Raw genomic sequence first — 16,043 nt, forward strand, 5'->3', positions numbered from 1 at the left:
CTATTTATGCCTAGGAAGAGCTTGTACATCTGTATGGGCTTCTGTATTTTTTTTTAGTATGCTGAATGTTTCCTGTACATAAGATAACCATTGTTGAGGGTTCAAAATACATTTAGTCCTTAAAATGTTTTGGGGGTGTTTTTGTGTTATAACATAACTTTCAACATGTGCTTTGAATTGTTTGCTTGGCATTTTATGTCCAGTTTTTCCAGGTCCATCAGCGGAGAGACTTGCGTGTGATGTGTAACACTATCCCTTCAGATAGTCCCTCAAAACTAACTCAATAGCAAGGCTCAAAAGCCCACATAGTTTCCTTTTTAATTTAATTGAAATGATGCATATTTGCCCAAAACTGTGGAGAATTACATGATGCAGACTGGTTAGCCAAACAAGAAGGCAGGCACAGCAGAGACCTTTTGGCCTCGTGAGCTTTTATAAGAACAAGTTGTATTAAGCAAACAGCTGTGTAACGTGAGGGGTTTCTTATTGAAAAACAAGAGGGGGTGAGAAAGCTTTTCAATTCCCCCTCTGTGGGTCAGTGTCTCCAGTTAGTAAGTAGGGAACAGACAGATATTTAAAAATAGTTACATTTCGATTGCATTACTTCTCTTTTTAAATTTTTTAACTTTGCTGTTGGTTGGATCAGCTCTTCGTTCTATTGTAGGAATGTCATAACTTGACTCTGATGCTTATACAACGCCTTTTGCAATTAGATGATGTAAACCTTTACATATTTAGAGAGGTTCAAATAGTCCCCCTGAGAAGCTAGGCTAGTGGGGAGAGTGGGCCTTGATGGTTTATATTTATAAGTGGAACATCAGCCATCGTTACAGGATAGGTAGTTCAGGAATTTTTTCATGAGTGCAGAGGGAAAAATGAGCAATAGAGAGCATGTCCTGGTTCTAAGTAGCATCATGAAAATGGAGTATTCGGTTCAAGTGAAATTTCTTTTCCATGTTTGGGCTAATTTGTTTCAGGTTCTATACTAATACATCAAGAGTTATCAGGAAATATAAAGAAAGATAAATCAGCCACCCAGCCCATAGTCTTTTGGAAGCATAATGTGTGTTTATTTCTCATTTAAGCTGATTATGCCTTGATAAGCATATAATTGTCATGAGATTTTTATGGACTTTCTGAGAATCACTGCGGATTATATTATTGAGAATTGTTATCTACAGCTACAGTGTGTTGAGAACTCATGCTGCTTGTATGAGCTTGGACCCTGTTAGTAGCTGCACCTCTGCTGCTGGCTGACTGCAGGCAAGAGAAGTTGTTCCTTTGGGCTTCAGTGTCCTCATCGTTAAAACAGGAGTAAAGGCGTGCATCTCCTCTGAAAGTTGCTTTAATGTCTGCCAACAAAAAGTACATGCTTGGAGTCAGTTATTTATTTTGTATACTGATAAATTTGTTTATCGGTGTATTAGCAATGCTTTGTAATGCAGTGGTAAGTGCAGTAGGGTAGGGATATGGTTCACAAGCTCCTTGGTTGATGTGCGTGTGGTATAATGACAGCTGGGAAGTTCTGTGTGGTCCCTGATTTTGTTCCAGGCTGCGTGAGGCTGACTGATTTTTACAGGTGTGCTGTATTCTCAAGGGATATCGCTATACCAGTGTCCCCGTGGCTTCATTCTTCTGGAGAAGTTGTAGATTTATATTAGATATGAGGAAGAAATTCTTTACTGTGAGGTTGGTGAGACACTGGAACAGGTTGCCCAAGGAAGCTGTGGCTGCCCCATCCCTGGAGGTGTTCAAGGCCAGGCTGGATGGGGCTTTGAGCAGCCTGGTCTAGTGGGAGGTGTCCCTGCCCAGGGCAGGGGGTTGGAACTAGATGATCTTTAAGGTCCCTTCAGCCTGGAGCATTCTGTGATTCTGTAAGTTGAGCCAGGGCACAAAATCCTGTATGGCAGAGGACAGAGGCATAAATGTTGGCTTGCTGTACAGCCTTGCTGGTAGGGTGCAGTCTGCTGTGGGGAGGTCCCATCCTCTCTGTACAGTCAGACCAACCGGGAGGCAAGGGTGGGAAGTGTGCACAGGGAGACCTTGTTCCCACCTGCAGTGCTACCTCCCTCAAAGTCCTACTGACCAGCTCCTTGAAAGTTTTGATAGGATCATGATTTTAATATCAGGAAAGATTTAGATTGCATCAACCATCTCCACATGATCAGGAGCATGTTCCCGTGTCCTGAGCTTCCTGTAAGCCAGGGGTTGAAGTTGTGATTATGGTCCATAAAGGCTGTGATACCAGTGAGGGACGACCTGTGCTACCAGACCTTTCCAGGCAGAACCCAGGGGCTCCTGCGGCTGCAGGGGAGACAGTCTGGAGAACAGACCCTTTCTACATGCGAGTTAAAACTACGTGTACACCACTAACAGTGCAGCTCTGATACTTTTTTTGTGTGAATCTGAAGTACGAAGGAGAAAAGCCTGCTGCCTGGTAGGAGCCCATCTGCTCTGCATCACGGCGGGCCCTGGCAGCAGTCCCACCCGCCGGTGCTGCCTCTGATGCAGGAGTGCCGGTGCCTGCATGCTGGGGTGGTTTGTCACCGGGCAGGGCTTTGTGGTGAATGAGTTAAGCATCACGAGTTTGCAGATTTATTCTGTGAAAACAACCTCATCAGGCTCTTGCTTTCCAGAGCTGTGCATTCTTCATGGCCTCTCGGTGTGTTTCAAATGTTATCAAGAACTGGTGTCTTCTTTGTTGTAGATATAAAAGACCATTAACTACTCAGTAAGTATGAAGTAGTAGTGTTCAAATAAACGAGCAGTTAGCAGGCATTGCCTGTGAGAGCTGCACCGTAACCTCTGATGTGAGCAAGAGAGGCATCCTGTAAAATCAGTGCTGGCTTTGGGTACGGAGTGTAACTGGTGCCGGTCGTGTGCTTCTGCCCTTAGTTTGTAATTTGAAGTTAGGATGGTCTTAGGACCATCCTTGAATAGGATGCTCTTAAGTCCCTCTATGTTTTGAGTGTCCAGGCTATTCTTATTACTTGTGTGTTTGCTTTTCCTTAGTGAGGGGCCAGAGCCGCGTTTTGTGGGTGCGGTTTTATTGGGATTGTGTTGTTTGGTGTGTGCACTCCACATCGTTCCTGTCTTTGGTGCTGTGATGCTGAAGGGATGCTCTGTTTTTAGAGGACATGTGGATGACCAGCAGCATATTTCTGAGTGGTGGCAGTTGCTCTCGGTCTCACCAACCCTACAGTAGAGAAATTTCTTGTCATCTGTGGGGCAGGCACTTGGGCTTCCAGGACAGGGACTGTGTACTCTAATATGTGTATGTATGTGCTAGGTATGTCCGTGCTTCTATGACCATTACCTTTATGTAAATAGTAAAACCCAGAATGCTGAGAGATGAGCTGTGTGACCATGCTTTTTTTTTTTTTTTAAAATAGGTATAATGTTCTGTTTGTATATTGCGAGCTGCTTCTGCTTTATGTAAATGTGAGTTCCTGGAAGGAGAGCCTTCAAATCTGCGTTTGCAGTTCGGTTTTGGTTGTTAATGTGTTCTTAGATAATCGGTAATTTTTTTTTATATTGAGTTCCACAGGGCAGATGTGTATTTATTAAACTTAATAGAGCTTAAAGCACTCGCTGAGCTGCATTAAACACGATATACAATTGTATCCCTTTCAATTGTAAGGGTATACATTTTTAAAGATTTTTATTTTCTTTTAATTGTTGAATTAGAATAATTGCTTTGTACTGGCATGAGCTTATCAGGAGTAATTTAATATAAATTGATCAAATTTAGGCTATTTAATCTTCTTGTTGAAGAGATTTTGTTTATGTATTCAGAACATATCCATTGTTTTCAAGAGGAACTCTGCCAGCTGGACACCTCAGTTGGCATAAAGCTGAACATTCAGCTGTAGTTGGTGCCTATGTGTAAACTGATAAATGAAAAATTTTAAAAAAGCAGAGTTTCCCTTTGTTTTCTGGAATTTTATTGTTAATCCCAGGCAGTGACCTGTATCTTATATCTGTACAAACTGTAGTGGAGTCAGTGTCCAACCACCATTGCTGTCTCCATGCGCATCTTTCATATCCCAAGGTACAGTAACAGTTGGTTTGTGATGCTGCGCTCCTGAGTGATGAAGACTTTTCTTTGTTGCCTCCCTACAAATGATAAATAGTTCATTTGCAGTGTCGTACTTCCGTGTGATGGGCTGGCAGCTTCTAGTTTGAGTTGAGAACATGCATCTTTAAGCTGATCTCTGCCACTACTTTCTAAAGACTTAACGTACTAATAGAGAGCATCGCTACAGAAGTCGTCCTTTGTTCTCTGACCCTTCAGTTTGTGGGTCAGCTTACATTTGGAGCCGTGTCCAGAAGCATTAGTACCTTGACCATCACTTTGCTTTTATTTTTAATTATTTCCTCTTGTTTTCCTGCATCCCTATCTCGCTTTTTCCATTTTTATGCTAAAATAAAGATGGTTTTAGTTTTCATAAGGGTTTTTGGGTGCAGTATTCCTGTGTCCTGTTTGTCTTCCCTGAGTTGCCTGTGGAGTATTTTTGATGAGCACAAAGTCTTCTTTTGTTATCTTGTCCAAGCCAAACTTAGTTTATTCTTTATTTTATTTTGCCTGGAAAGAAACATGTAGACAATCCGGTGGCTGAGAATAATTATGAAATATCTAACTTGTTCTTTGCAAGGCAAGACACTATCAACTGCAGCATGAAGCTTGCTGAAGGTATTGAGGGCAAGGTGAGATTCCATATATTAATTCAGACTGTTTTCTTATCAGGTCCAAGATTCTGCGCAAGGCAGCAGTCCATCTACTGAGTTAGAGGGAAATGGAAAATTGTCTCGTGTACTTTGCTAACAGTATTTTCGTGTGCAGGAGGCCAAAACAAATTTCTTCTGATCTTTGTAAACAGGTAGTGGTCTTTTGTTGCAAAAGAGGGATATTTCCATGTTGCAAACAGGATGTGAATACCATATGATTGTTTTTAAAGAAAGCCATTTCAACTGGCAGTGAAATTTTTGCAGAAGAACGCCCTCATGTAACAACCTTTCTTTCTCATTACAGACTGTAGGATTCTTAGGAAGTGGAAATCCAGCAGAGAAGGCATTTGTGGTAGAATTGGGTGTTGAAGCTTATGGTGTTTTGAATCCACCAAAAAAAAGGAAAGAACTGAAAAAAGTAACAAAGAGCAGACTGTGTTTGATTACCAGGCTATAAACCTTAGCGTGCAGTGCTTAAACATGGAGGAAGAAATTTTCTAACAGGCTGGTGCTTTTGTGTAAAGATGGATTTGTGCCAGACTCCCAGATTTGAAACCCCATGAACTTCAGTAGGCCCAGGCCAATCCGTGGCTTAGGTTCAGCTCAAACACTGCAAGCACAGAAAAGGTATTTGAACGTTCACAGTAGCAAATGGACATCCAAAAGGTGAAGGTTTGTGCATAGTCTGTTCACTGTTTGCACACACAAGGGGCATATCAGTGCCAAGATGAACATTTGTCCCCTTGATCATTGCAAGAACGTTCTTAGAGCATCATAACATGCTGCAGCATAACACGAAGGGAAAGTTTCTGGCATGTGTCCGCAGTACTTGGATTGGTTACTAACTAATCTCTTTAGTGGGAAGAGCTTTATATGGCTTCTGTAATTTTGCCCAAATAATGAATCTCTTGCACACTGTCCTCACCTCTGTGGTCCCCTCTGGCAGCCCTTTCCTGGGTCGTGTGGTGGATTCCTGCTCAGAGGACAAGTGGTTTATTATGGGTTTAAGCAATCCTGCCTTCTGAATGTGGGCTGCAGTGGGTAGATTTCAACAAATTATCAATTATACCCAGACCGACCAGAGAGATTTATGTGCTGGTTTTAATAAGCATTGTGCTCATTTGCTTTTCCTTCTGCAGCAGAGTAAACTCTGGTTTCCTCTGAGCTGTGCAGTGACTGTAAATGGCAGTAATAACACAGCAGCGTCTGCCACAGAAGTGCTGTGATTTGAGACACGCATCCTGCACTTGCTGCGTCTGAGGGCTGGGTCTGGAGCTGGAGAGGGGAAAAGTTTAACGTGAAAATGAACTACACGCAATTGCCAGTTTATGGGGAAGCTCGTAAGAGTTCCAGCTGGTGGTGGTACTGGGTTGTTAAAAGTGTTCTTCTGAAGAAACTAGAAGAAATTTAAAAAATGCATGTGTGCACTATTCAGTTAGCAGAAGTATTCAGAGCATCCTAGAATATTTCTTATTAATAAGAATGTAATCATCAACTTTTACATCAAATGCATTTTGTGTGTGTTTCCTGTGGAGAAACCTAAGCAAGCATTTATCACCAAGGTTGCAGCACCAGCGTAAAAGATGCAGGAACACAAGGAGATGTGAATATTTTATGGTTCTGTGACAGAGATATCATCGGAGCGTGCCACCTCCTTGAACTGAGCCATCTGCATGACACTGAGTTTTTGTCGGTTTGGTTGACTGCGATGTGGGACCTGCCAAGGTCCATCACGTGAGTGGCTGCAGCTGCTGACATTAAAGCAGGTGGAGGATGATTTTGCAGCTCCATGCTGGCAGAAGCGGAGCGGTGTGGGTCCATCCCCTTCTCGGGGTCAGGTGTGGAGTGGCGAGGAGCCTGGGGAGAAACCGCTGTGCGTTTTGTCCTGAGACCAGGTGACATGGTGCTGTCGCAGATTGTCACAGCAAGGAGAAGTCATGGCAAATACTGTGGTACAACTCCAGCTTGTCCCGACTTCACCGTTTTCTGTCTCACTGTACTCTTTAGAATTATCTGGTAAAAGCTAAATGCTGGAAGTCTAGGTCTAGAAACTAAGGTATTTTTTTGAGCAGTTAGCACAAAAATAAAAAGGGGTAACGCTGTCTCCAGATGGCCATCGTTAAACAGGAAGGCTCTCCAAACAGAGAAAGCTCTTGGCGGTGTGTATGCACTACTGTGGGCAGACACGGGGTGCAAGCCCTTGGGAGTATTAACGCCGTTCCTTTTTCCAAAGCTGGCATTTACCTGTGCTGCATGGCCACATTGGCTGCGTACAGGTCTCACAGCCAGCTGTTTCCCACTCTCCCAGATAGGCTCCACACACCTGGTGACACCAATATTCTTAACTTAAAAGCTCCACCAGAGATACGAGCCCTGGTATGCCACGTCTTAGGAGATCCCTCTTATCCCAGGGAGTGCACTGATGGGTTTGTTTGAGATAAATGGGAAGCTTTGTCCTTAGTCTGTTCAAATATAATTCTTCCTCCTTTTCATATAATTTGAACATAAGCTTCTAATAATATATGAGACGTGAAGGGCTTGTTCTTTGTCAAAATCTGCACTGTATTGTTAAAGCTCTACAAGGTCAACACACGCACGATGGAGTATTGGAGCAAGCTGCTGAGAGTGCTTTCTTGTAATAGCTATGTACCAAACATTTCTCTGACTCATATCCCCATATACCCCCTGCAGTGATTTTGTAAGTCAGGGCAAAATTTAGACTACCGTTTGTTATCTGGTACATATTTCTGAGACATTGCCAAACAAAAAGCTAAATTTAAAAACTATGACTTTTGCTTTCGGAGGTTCCAGACATGCCGAAGGAACATGTGTCAGCAATTTTAGGCTTAGCAGCCAAGTAATTGTGAAGTATACATATTTTTATAGATATTCCTGGATGATGAAAACTGAGATATTTCTATTAGCTGTTTGAGTTATGTTTATTGTCGCTGTTTTTTGATGATGAGTGTCACTTCTAGAATTTATATGGGAATGGGGAAAAAAAGTGCACGGAAACTTTTCTTTTGTTTATGTGTATGACAAAGTTACCGTATCCAAAGAGAAAAATGCTTTTAATGGTTTGATTTGGCTTGTATACTCGTATGGGCAGCCACTGGGTCCTGCACATACATTCTGTCTTTATTTGCTTCATCGTCCATTGCCTTCGTTTGTGACTCAGTTTGTCTCCTGCCTAATGATATTTTATTTCTCTGAATTGTTTGTTTAGTAGAGGGGATGGGGGAATAGGCTGTGGCTTTGGATGTAGAAAATGAGGCAGAGAGACAGACTCTCTGCTGCAGGGAAGGGAAGTGTGTTTGAACCTCAGATCCACCCTACATTGTAGGGTCAGCGTAACTGAGCCGGCTAATACAGTGGTATGGTCTTTCCCAGCTCACACCTGAGTTGTACATCTATAGTAATATCTATCCCGGTGCTCTGAATTGAAGCATCTTTAGGAATTGCTCCCAGGCTTGCTAACTTCTTAACCATCTGAGGTGTACCTTGGAGACACACCAAATGACACAGTCTGACCTTCTGTCGGCAGGATGGCTTTCCTCCAGAAGTAGATATCTTTAGTATACCTTAAGAATAAAATGCTACTGCCTAGTTCCTTATCTAAAATACTGATCTTTAAACTGTTTTGTAGTGATTTTATTCCCATTCGTGGATGGAGGTAAGTGTTTTCAGTTAAAATAATTCTGAAATTAATGTTTGGCAGTGGAATTATTTCAGAATATTTTTGGACAGGGACATTTGAGGAGATCTGATGAGGGAGACTTTGAACGTGTTCTGCATGGTTCTTTCAACTTAGCACAATCAGAATATGGTGTCCTATACTGCTGTAAACTTGGCTGGTTATATCACACTAAAGGCTTGTATGGTTTCAGTTATTGAAAGATACTGTACCTGCCTTAAACATGTGGGTTTTTTCATGGCCAAGTGTCATCAGTGCTGGTGGCTGTCATTTAATTGTCTGGCAGCTGTTCCACTGCCTTTCTTTTGCCCACTGTCACTTCTGCGGCTGTATCCAGCCCTGAAGCGTTGTGAATCCGGGCCAGTGATTCATTTCTAATCTGTGTTATTAATGTGCAAGATTTTATAGTCATCTGTAGCAGCTGAGCTGTAGATGCAAAAGTCCATTCTGTTAGTTCTTTGGCGATAAACGGTGGGATTCTAGGTGATACCTGGAACCCTGCTGTCACTGAGCTGAACCTGTCTGTAGTAATCACTGCCTTCTCTTCTGTCTCAGGAGAATGGAAAGATTAATCAGTTACCGCCTTGCTACCTTTGTTTTTTAATAATGACGTCCTCCACCTTACTGCCGGAGTGTCAGCTCCGCACTCCCTCAGTCCTCTCCTCTCTTGAAATGACTTGGTATCTGTCATCCCTTTTCAATCCTGTGTTTCTGGGGTGAGGTTCTGAGGTTTGTAGTCAGCTTATGTTGATCAGCAGGGTCCGGCCGCGGACCTTGCGTAGACTCATGCTGCTATGTGGTGAGTCAGATCATCTCACTGATCCAGCTGAAAATTAACTTTAAAAATATGCTGACATGTCAGTTTTCTATCAGCTCTGAAAGGGCCCCACCACAAGTGCTGCTGTGACATGTCCTGTATCTCATCATCAAGGAGAAAAGCTTGGTCTTGTGTGTCCCTCGCCGTTGCTGCAGCTCTGAATATGTGAGAAGGTGTTAGGTGAGAGGATTCTGGATAGGCACGAGAGCACAGGGAAGGAGGAGCAGCTGTCAGGGGAATGATGTGTGTTGTTTCATCCGCAGTTCTGGTAAAGAGTGGAGCGAGCAGATCAAGTCAAAAAGCAGTGCCTGCTGTCATTGTCTTCTCTGTTTCCGGACGTTTGACCCTGCCTTGGAAGTTGGTCTTGGGCCAACCGAGAAAAGAGCCATCACTGTTGTGACTCAGAGTCAGCTTCCCTGGAATCACTAGTTAAGCCGGCACATAGCTGATGTGAGACCAGGATCGAGACTTTTTTGTTGGTGTTTTTTCCCCTAGCTGGGTTAATGGCGTTTAGCTTATGAATTTACTGTCATCTTCGTTGGTAGTAAATGGGTTTAAATTTATGTACTGAACATCAGTTGCTCTCCCTGGCTTTTCTAGGACGAATTCTGGACTTGAAGACTGGAACAGTAAAGAAGGAGGGTCAGCAGTCCTCAATGAGAATGTGCATGGGCTCCAGGCGCTCTTTCATTTGCAGGATGAGGTACGCATTTACCTTGTATTCCTGTGATGGTTCCAGTCCCGTCTCAGATTAGACTTCAGACATTTTGTTGCACTAGTTTGACCTTGCTCAAAAAAGCGTAATGACACACTCCCATTAAACATTTCCAGAATGCTTGCTTTTGGAACTGGAGTAAAACCAAAACCTGCCTTCCTTTATGATTGGTGACAAAACAGCACCTCATTTGTGTGTTGCAGTTATTTTTATCAGTGAGGGGTGTAGGATGCTTTCCCAAGAGAATGTCATGGCAGCTTCACCCCTGGAATGTAAGCCATTGTCTCTTCTAGTCAAATTATTCAAATCAATACTTTGGGAGTAAAGCTTTCGCAAGTGTAATGAAATCCCAACTCCGTGTATTTTTTCAGCAAACCAATAATATTAAAAGAATCTTGAAGACAAACAGGAATTCTGTTGCAAACTCGCCAGCTATGTAGGAATTAAACTAAGCCTGGTATGAATTAACCAGATGTCAGCTGGTTGATGCTAGATAAATGAGTAATTGTTAGAGGGGTTTTATTTTGCAATTTTCCAACTTCTCCTGCATTGCTTGGGCTTTTTTAAGGAGATCTGCCTGCCCAGTGCTGCTGACTGGGGCTTGTGGACTCTTCTGTTGTTGTAGTGCTAACAGGATAAAACGCCTGGAGCTATTGCAGTGAATTTCTGTCTGTGCGGTTTGAGGGGGAAAGTACATAATTGCATCTGCAGCCTATATCCAATATACGTGTTGAAAACAGATGATTCAAAATTTGTTACGGAATGAAACACGCAAAGCAAAATATTTGACAGATTAAAACAGATCCCTGTGCTTCTGTTCTGTGGTGGAATTCTTCCAGTCGTGTGAGAAAGCTGAACGTATGGCTCGTGGGTGCCTTTGTAAGGGGTTTATATACTTCATACCTGCGAGATCAGAGTTAAGCTGTAGCTCCTTTTCCCTCCTTAACTGGGGGGAAAGAAAAGTAGCCTGGCAGAGAGACACTTGGGACATTGCCTTCTCTTCCTCCAAGCTGCGCGTAGTGGTCGTGTGAGGAAGACTTTCTTGTGCGAAGAAAACCAGGCCTAATGTCCTGTTTACAGTTGTTCCCCAGCTTTTAAAACAACATTTCAGATTGCAGTTAGTTCCTAGCACCCTGATTCTGTAAACTCCAGTGCATGAGAGTAATTTTATACATGCTAGTAGCCCCATTGTTTTTGTAATTCTAAATGTTACTTTAATTGTTCATTCCTTCTCCTTGGCAGTGATTGGTATTAAAAAAAAAAAGAATAATAACAGCAAAAAACCTTGTGGGAAGACTGAGCCTCAAATAACATGAACTTTCCTTGTGATTACTTATTTCATTGTTATTGTTCTTTTTTCCATTGAAAATGAACTGGTTTTACCCTTCAAACTATTTACTTAGCTTCAAATGGATTGTTAAAATTATACAGTTAGGCATAGTTAGAAATACCACAAAATATACGTGAACAAGTGTTAAATAAAGTTACTTGACAGTGTAAGTAGTCTGTTCTCACAAACATTAGATTACTATCCACTAACGTTGTAGCTGGTGTATGGCAGTTGAAATGCTCTGGCCAGGGAAGCTGCTGGAACACTGTGTTTGTTTTGTGTGGATGTTTGGGGGCCTGACTTATATTCTTCTCTAGTTTTCACCCTTGTTTTATAGTATTTTTAAGTGTATCTATTCTTTAGCCACTCTTGGAATATCCATTTAAAATATTCTTTAGGTTTGGGGAGGGAGGCGGGAGGGAGTCTTTTTGTAGTCTTTTCGTAGTCTTTTCTGTTTTTCTTTATAAAATAAAGAAAACATTTGCAGCACACGCAAAAAGCTCAGCCTGTGGAAGCAGTAAGTTCTAAGAAAACATGAATCTGTGACTTTCCGTCAGAAAAAAATATCCATTATTTTCTATTTATATATACTAATAAAGATTTTAAAATGCATTTTCATCTTGGGTATTTATATTAACTTTTGAGCCCTTTCAAATATTAATTTACTTTTAGGTGTGGAAATGCTCCTCTGGATCATTTACCTCTGAACAGGATAACCACCATGAGAAAAAGATACAGGTACTATTATTTAATTTACCGTAACAGCTATTTGCCGTAAGCACTCTCATTTTCCACTGGGCTCGTGCTCAATCAAGGACTCAATCATAGCGCTGGGTCTCAGGAGAGGAGAGCTCGCCACTAAATTCAGCTGTGGCGGAGTCACTGGATCTTTCTGCAAACCTTGGGCAAGTCACTCAACTTCTTTGTTTTAACCAGCTCCACCTCTGAAATTAGCTTCAGTACCTTTCTCCGAGAAGTATTAAGGAAAAGAAGCAAGGCTTGAATAGCATTGTAACGGAGTTGACATTGTACGTGACTCTAGGGTGATGGTTGGTTGTTTCTAACATAACTTACAACTGTGAGTAAATCTTTAGTAGTCGTAGTTTAAAAGCATAAAGCTATTCTGCATGTCAATCAATGTATTTTTGTGTTTCCTTTTCATCTAGGAATGGCCTCGGCCCAGTAAAAGAAGGTGAAGCACAGTATGCTGTTGTCCATTGCACTGGCTATATCAAGGCTTGGCCACCAGCAGGTACGTGTCTGTCTCACTGAAGGGACGTTCACCACACTGTCTGCAAGACAGTTCAAAACCTGGCTCAGGTTCCTTTGCTGGTACAAAACCAGGATGAATTTTAGTGGGGTAACCAGTTCAGTCTCGTCTTGAGAAGCTTTTGATACCGAGAAATCAGCTGTTGTTACTCACTCAAGGCCTCCCCGTTTTTCGATGCGAAACCCTTCTCAATTTCATTGGCACAGAGAACTGTCAGTAATGTGGGATTCCAGCAACTGGGGCCAAAAGTTTTCAATCTGATAAACCAACATAAAAATGGCTTAATTTTAGGAAGATAAACACAAAGCGTTTGTACCTCTGGAAAACACCAACTAATGCTTTTATATTTAAGTACTGCGTTGCAAGCACTTGTGTATGAAAACGTGTAACTTCAATTTAGTTGCATAGGTCTTTACTTCAGGGTGGTGGTGGTAGTGGAGGATGTTCAGGCTTTGAGGTAAGTTCTGTTTTGAGGCTGCTTTTCTGGGAAACAAGTCTTGGCACATTGCTTTGAACTACAGAGGAAAACATTTACCTACTGTAACTAACTCAGTATTACATATGGGAATATTTACCTTTGAAAAATTCAAAGAGGAGACGGTGGAGCTCATCCAGACATCGTCGTGAACTGGATTAGTTGAGCTTGGCGTTTGCAGTAGTTGAAGAAGCTGTTTGCAATATGACAGCGCCTGCTGGCATGAATCAAACCATGAGTTGTCCTGCCCTTCTGTGGTCGTTTACCACAAGCATAAATCACATTTGTCCAGGGATTATGAATGCTAAGAGGTGGTTCGCACCAAGTCTGGGCAGTGGTGGGCAGACACCAGAATGAGAATGTGAACTTCTTGTTGATTTCCTGCTGAATTGCAGTTTCGGAAGAGGAGGAAAGCCTCCCCTCTTATTGCTAATAGGATTTAATGTACTTGCTGTAGGAGTCAAAATACTGCAATTTCATTTCTGTTTCCAAAGAGTGAGAGCACAGTGTGTGTGAATTGCTCTGTGAAAATGAAAAGGTTTTGTTGTTTTTTTTTTCTGTTTTATTCCACAAAGAGATTAACTTTTGTATCAGTAATTCTAAACATAATTGAATTCAGCTTTGATATACGGGGTGTCCCTTCAGGAAGGTGCAGGTCAGGTGAGATTTCTTTCAGCTCCTTGCTAAAGCTTGAAGGGAAAGCTTGGTGCATGTTGTGGGACGTTTCAAGAGATCTAACCCTTCAGGGGTGTGTGTTGCCAATGCAGAGCTGCAAACGCGTGAACTCATGTCAGCGCTAGGTTACAGCGTCGGCAGTATATGACTTCCAGCTGCCATTTCTGCAGGGAGCAGGGACTGCAGTGCAGGAGCATGGGATGAAAAGGATCTTCTGGATCTTTGAGTGCCCAGTTGCCAGGTATCACGTTGTAAGTTCCAGTTTACGTTAGTTAGCTCTTCCAAAACCTCACTGCTCTCCTATGCTTAACAACCTTTCTAATTTCCAGCCCTCATTAGTTTATGGGAAGTTTATGCCAGTGTATTCTTGGACTATATTTCACTGAAGATCAAGGGGGAGTTCTCCTGCCTTGTGTCTCTGTCTGTCTCCAGCGTTCTGGTGCGTTTCCAGAAGGTCGTCATATCCTGTCAACCTTGACTTTGCACAGCTAGACCAGCCCCCTCCTTCTAATCTCCATTCTTACCATGCATCCTCTTCTTTATCCTTGTCTCTCTTCTCTGTGCTTGTTCATGTTTTCACTTAACTTTTCAAAATGTGGGTCACTGGCACTGTACACTCTTGTTCCGGATGAGATTGTAGTGATGTACAATAAAAATGGTATTTCCTATCTTGAATGGCAGTATATGATACAGCATACTTCTCTTTTGTATAGTGCATCCGAAATCACCTGATATATATACCAGGCTGTCTTTTTCTCAGTTGTCAACTCAAGATCTTCCAGTTCTTGGCAAAAATAGCTTTAAATTGTGCGATCTTTCAATTAGTAATACGGAGTTTCATCCCATTTCTTTTGCTGTAGTTTATGACTGTTATTAGTCCCCAAGTGCATGCTTATGCATTTAGTAATGTTGAATTTCATCCCATTTCTATTACTCCACTCCTCAAAATCACATGGTGCTCCCTTATGATATCCCAGTGCTCCTCCACAGTGTTAATGCCTCCAAACTATAGCACAGTCCTAAGGGATGTTTTTGATTTTGACAGCCTTATGTGGAATTTCAATGATCTTTTATGTTACCATCCAAATTGTTACTCATAATAGTCATGCCTGAGTGCCTTTTTCAGGGCATATAGTACCGAACTGGGGCCTCTTCCATGAGTGTTTATTTGCCCTCCCTGTCTTCCCCACTGCGCGTTCGTGATTGTTATGTATCCATTGACTTTCAGAGATGAATGGGAATATCCATGGGCTGAATTGACCCCCAGTATGTTTGGGTAAATAAATGGCAACATCACTGCATTTGTTCTCATTTCCAACGGTAATTCAACCATAATCTGCAAAGCAAATGAAATAACTGCAGTAGTAATTGAATTTACTAAGACTTTTCTGCCCTGTAATAAAATCACTTCTGTTCAAATCAGTTAGAGAGTAGCAAGCCCTTGGCCTTTGCATCGTCTCTGGATTCTTGGGAATAAAGGCGTTTGTGCTAAATTGCAGCTGTTTAAAAATTCAGCTATGGAAAAGATAATTTTCATTTATTTTTCAGGTGCCAGGTGGACATTCTCATGTAAACCCCATATCCTTTTCTTTCAGAGGATGAAATGTGGCACATGCATTATATAACTAATATACGACACATAAAACATACTTTCGTAGACGAAATATTTAGCAAATGCACTTAATCTGCGCTTAATCTAATTTGTTTAGCACCTGATATTTTCTCTTTCTGGGTTATATTGAGTTGTCTGTGGCCAATGTGTTAATTTTTTTGTAGTCCCACGCTGAGTGTAACGCGGTCGGTACTGATACAGAAATACCAGGACAAGAACTGCTCTGTGATCGTTCTTGGTGTGACAGACTATCAGGTTTGACATCGCTGCTGCTGCGAGTATTCTACGCTAAACCTCTTAAGTAATTCAAATACTTTAATCAGGTGAAAAACAAATGACAGCTGGCATCAGTATAGTGGCATATTTTAACAACTGGGGTTGTCTGGTTTTTTTCAGAGATCTAAAGTAGAAAGCAAATTCTTTTGTGGCTCAGGGCTGTGGTTCAGCACGAAAACACTTTTGCATGTTTTGCCTGACTTTTTTTTTCTTTTTTCTTATCCTTACTGGAGCAGCAAGGCCCGCTTATTGGCAAACTGCCTTTAGCCCCTTTTTCACTGGGAAATGGAAGAGAAGATACAGGAAGTGTCATGCCTCATCCTCCGCACGGGACTGAGCTCGGAGCATGCAGGACCCGTGGGCATCACCTGCCTCTCCCGTGTTTCCCTGCAAAGCAGAGCCAGGGGTGCTGCAGCCTGTGCGCTCTCTGCCTTCCCCTGGAAAAGCAACT

General features: G+C 42.1%; 1 protein-coding gene across 4 annotated transcripts in view; it reads left to right on the forward strand.

Moving 5' to 3' along the window:
- ARNT2 (aryl hydrocarbon receptor nuclear translocator 2) overlaps positions 1–16,043 on the forward strand; it is a 108,119-nt gene that overhangs the window by 51,037 nt on the left and 41,039 nt on the right. For all 4 annotated transcript variants that reach the window (XM_074599864.1, XM_074599866.1, XM_074599865.1 and 1 more), the window contains 3 exons: positions 9,840–9,942; positions 11,957–12,022; positions 12,451–12,536. In XM_074599864.1, the coding sequence (XP_074455965.1) occupies positions 9,840–9,942; positions 11,957–12,022; positions 12,451–12,536 (255 nt within the window). The remainder of the gene's footprint in view (positions 1–9,839; positions 9,943–11,956; positions 12,023–12,450; positions 12,537–16,043) is intronic.

This window comes from Larus michahellis, chromosome 9, assembly GCF_964199755.1.
Source record: "Larus michahellis chromosome 9, bLarMic1.1, whole genome shotgun sequence".
Classification (NCBI taxonomy): domain Eukaryota; kingdom Metazoa; phylum Chordata; class Aves; order Charadriiformes; family Laridae; genus Larus; species Larus michahellis.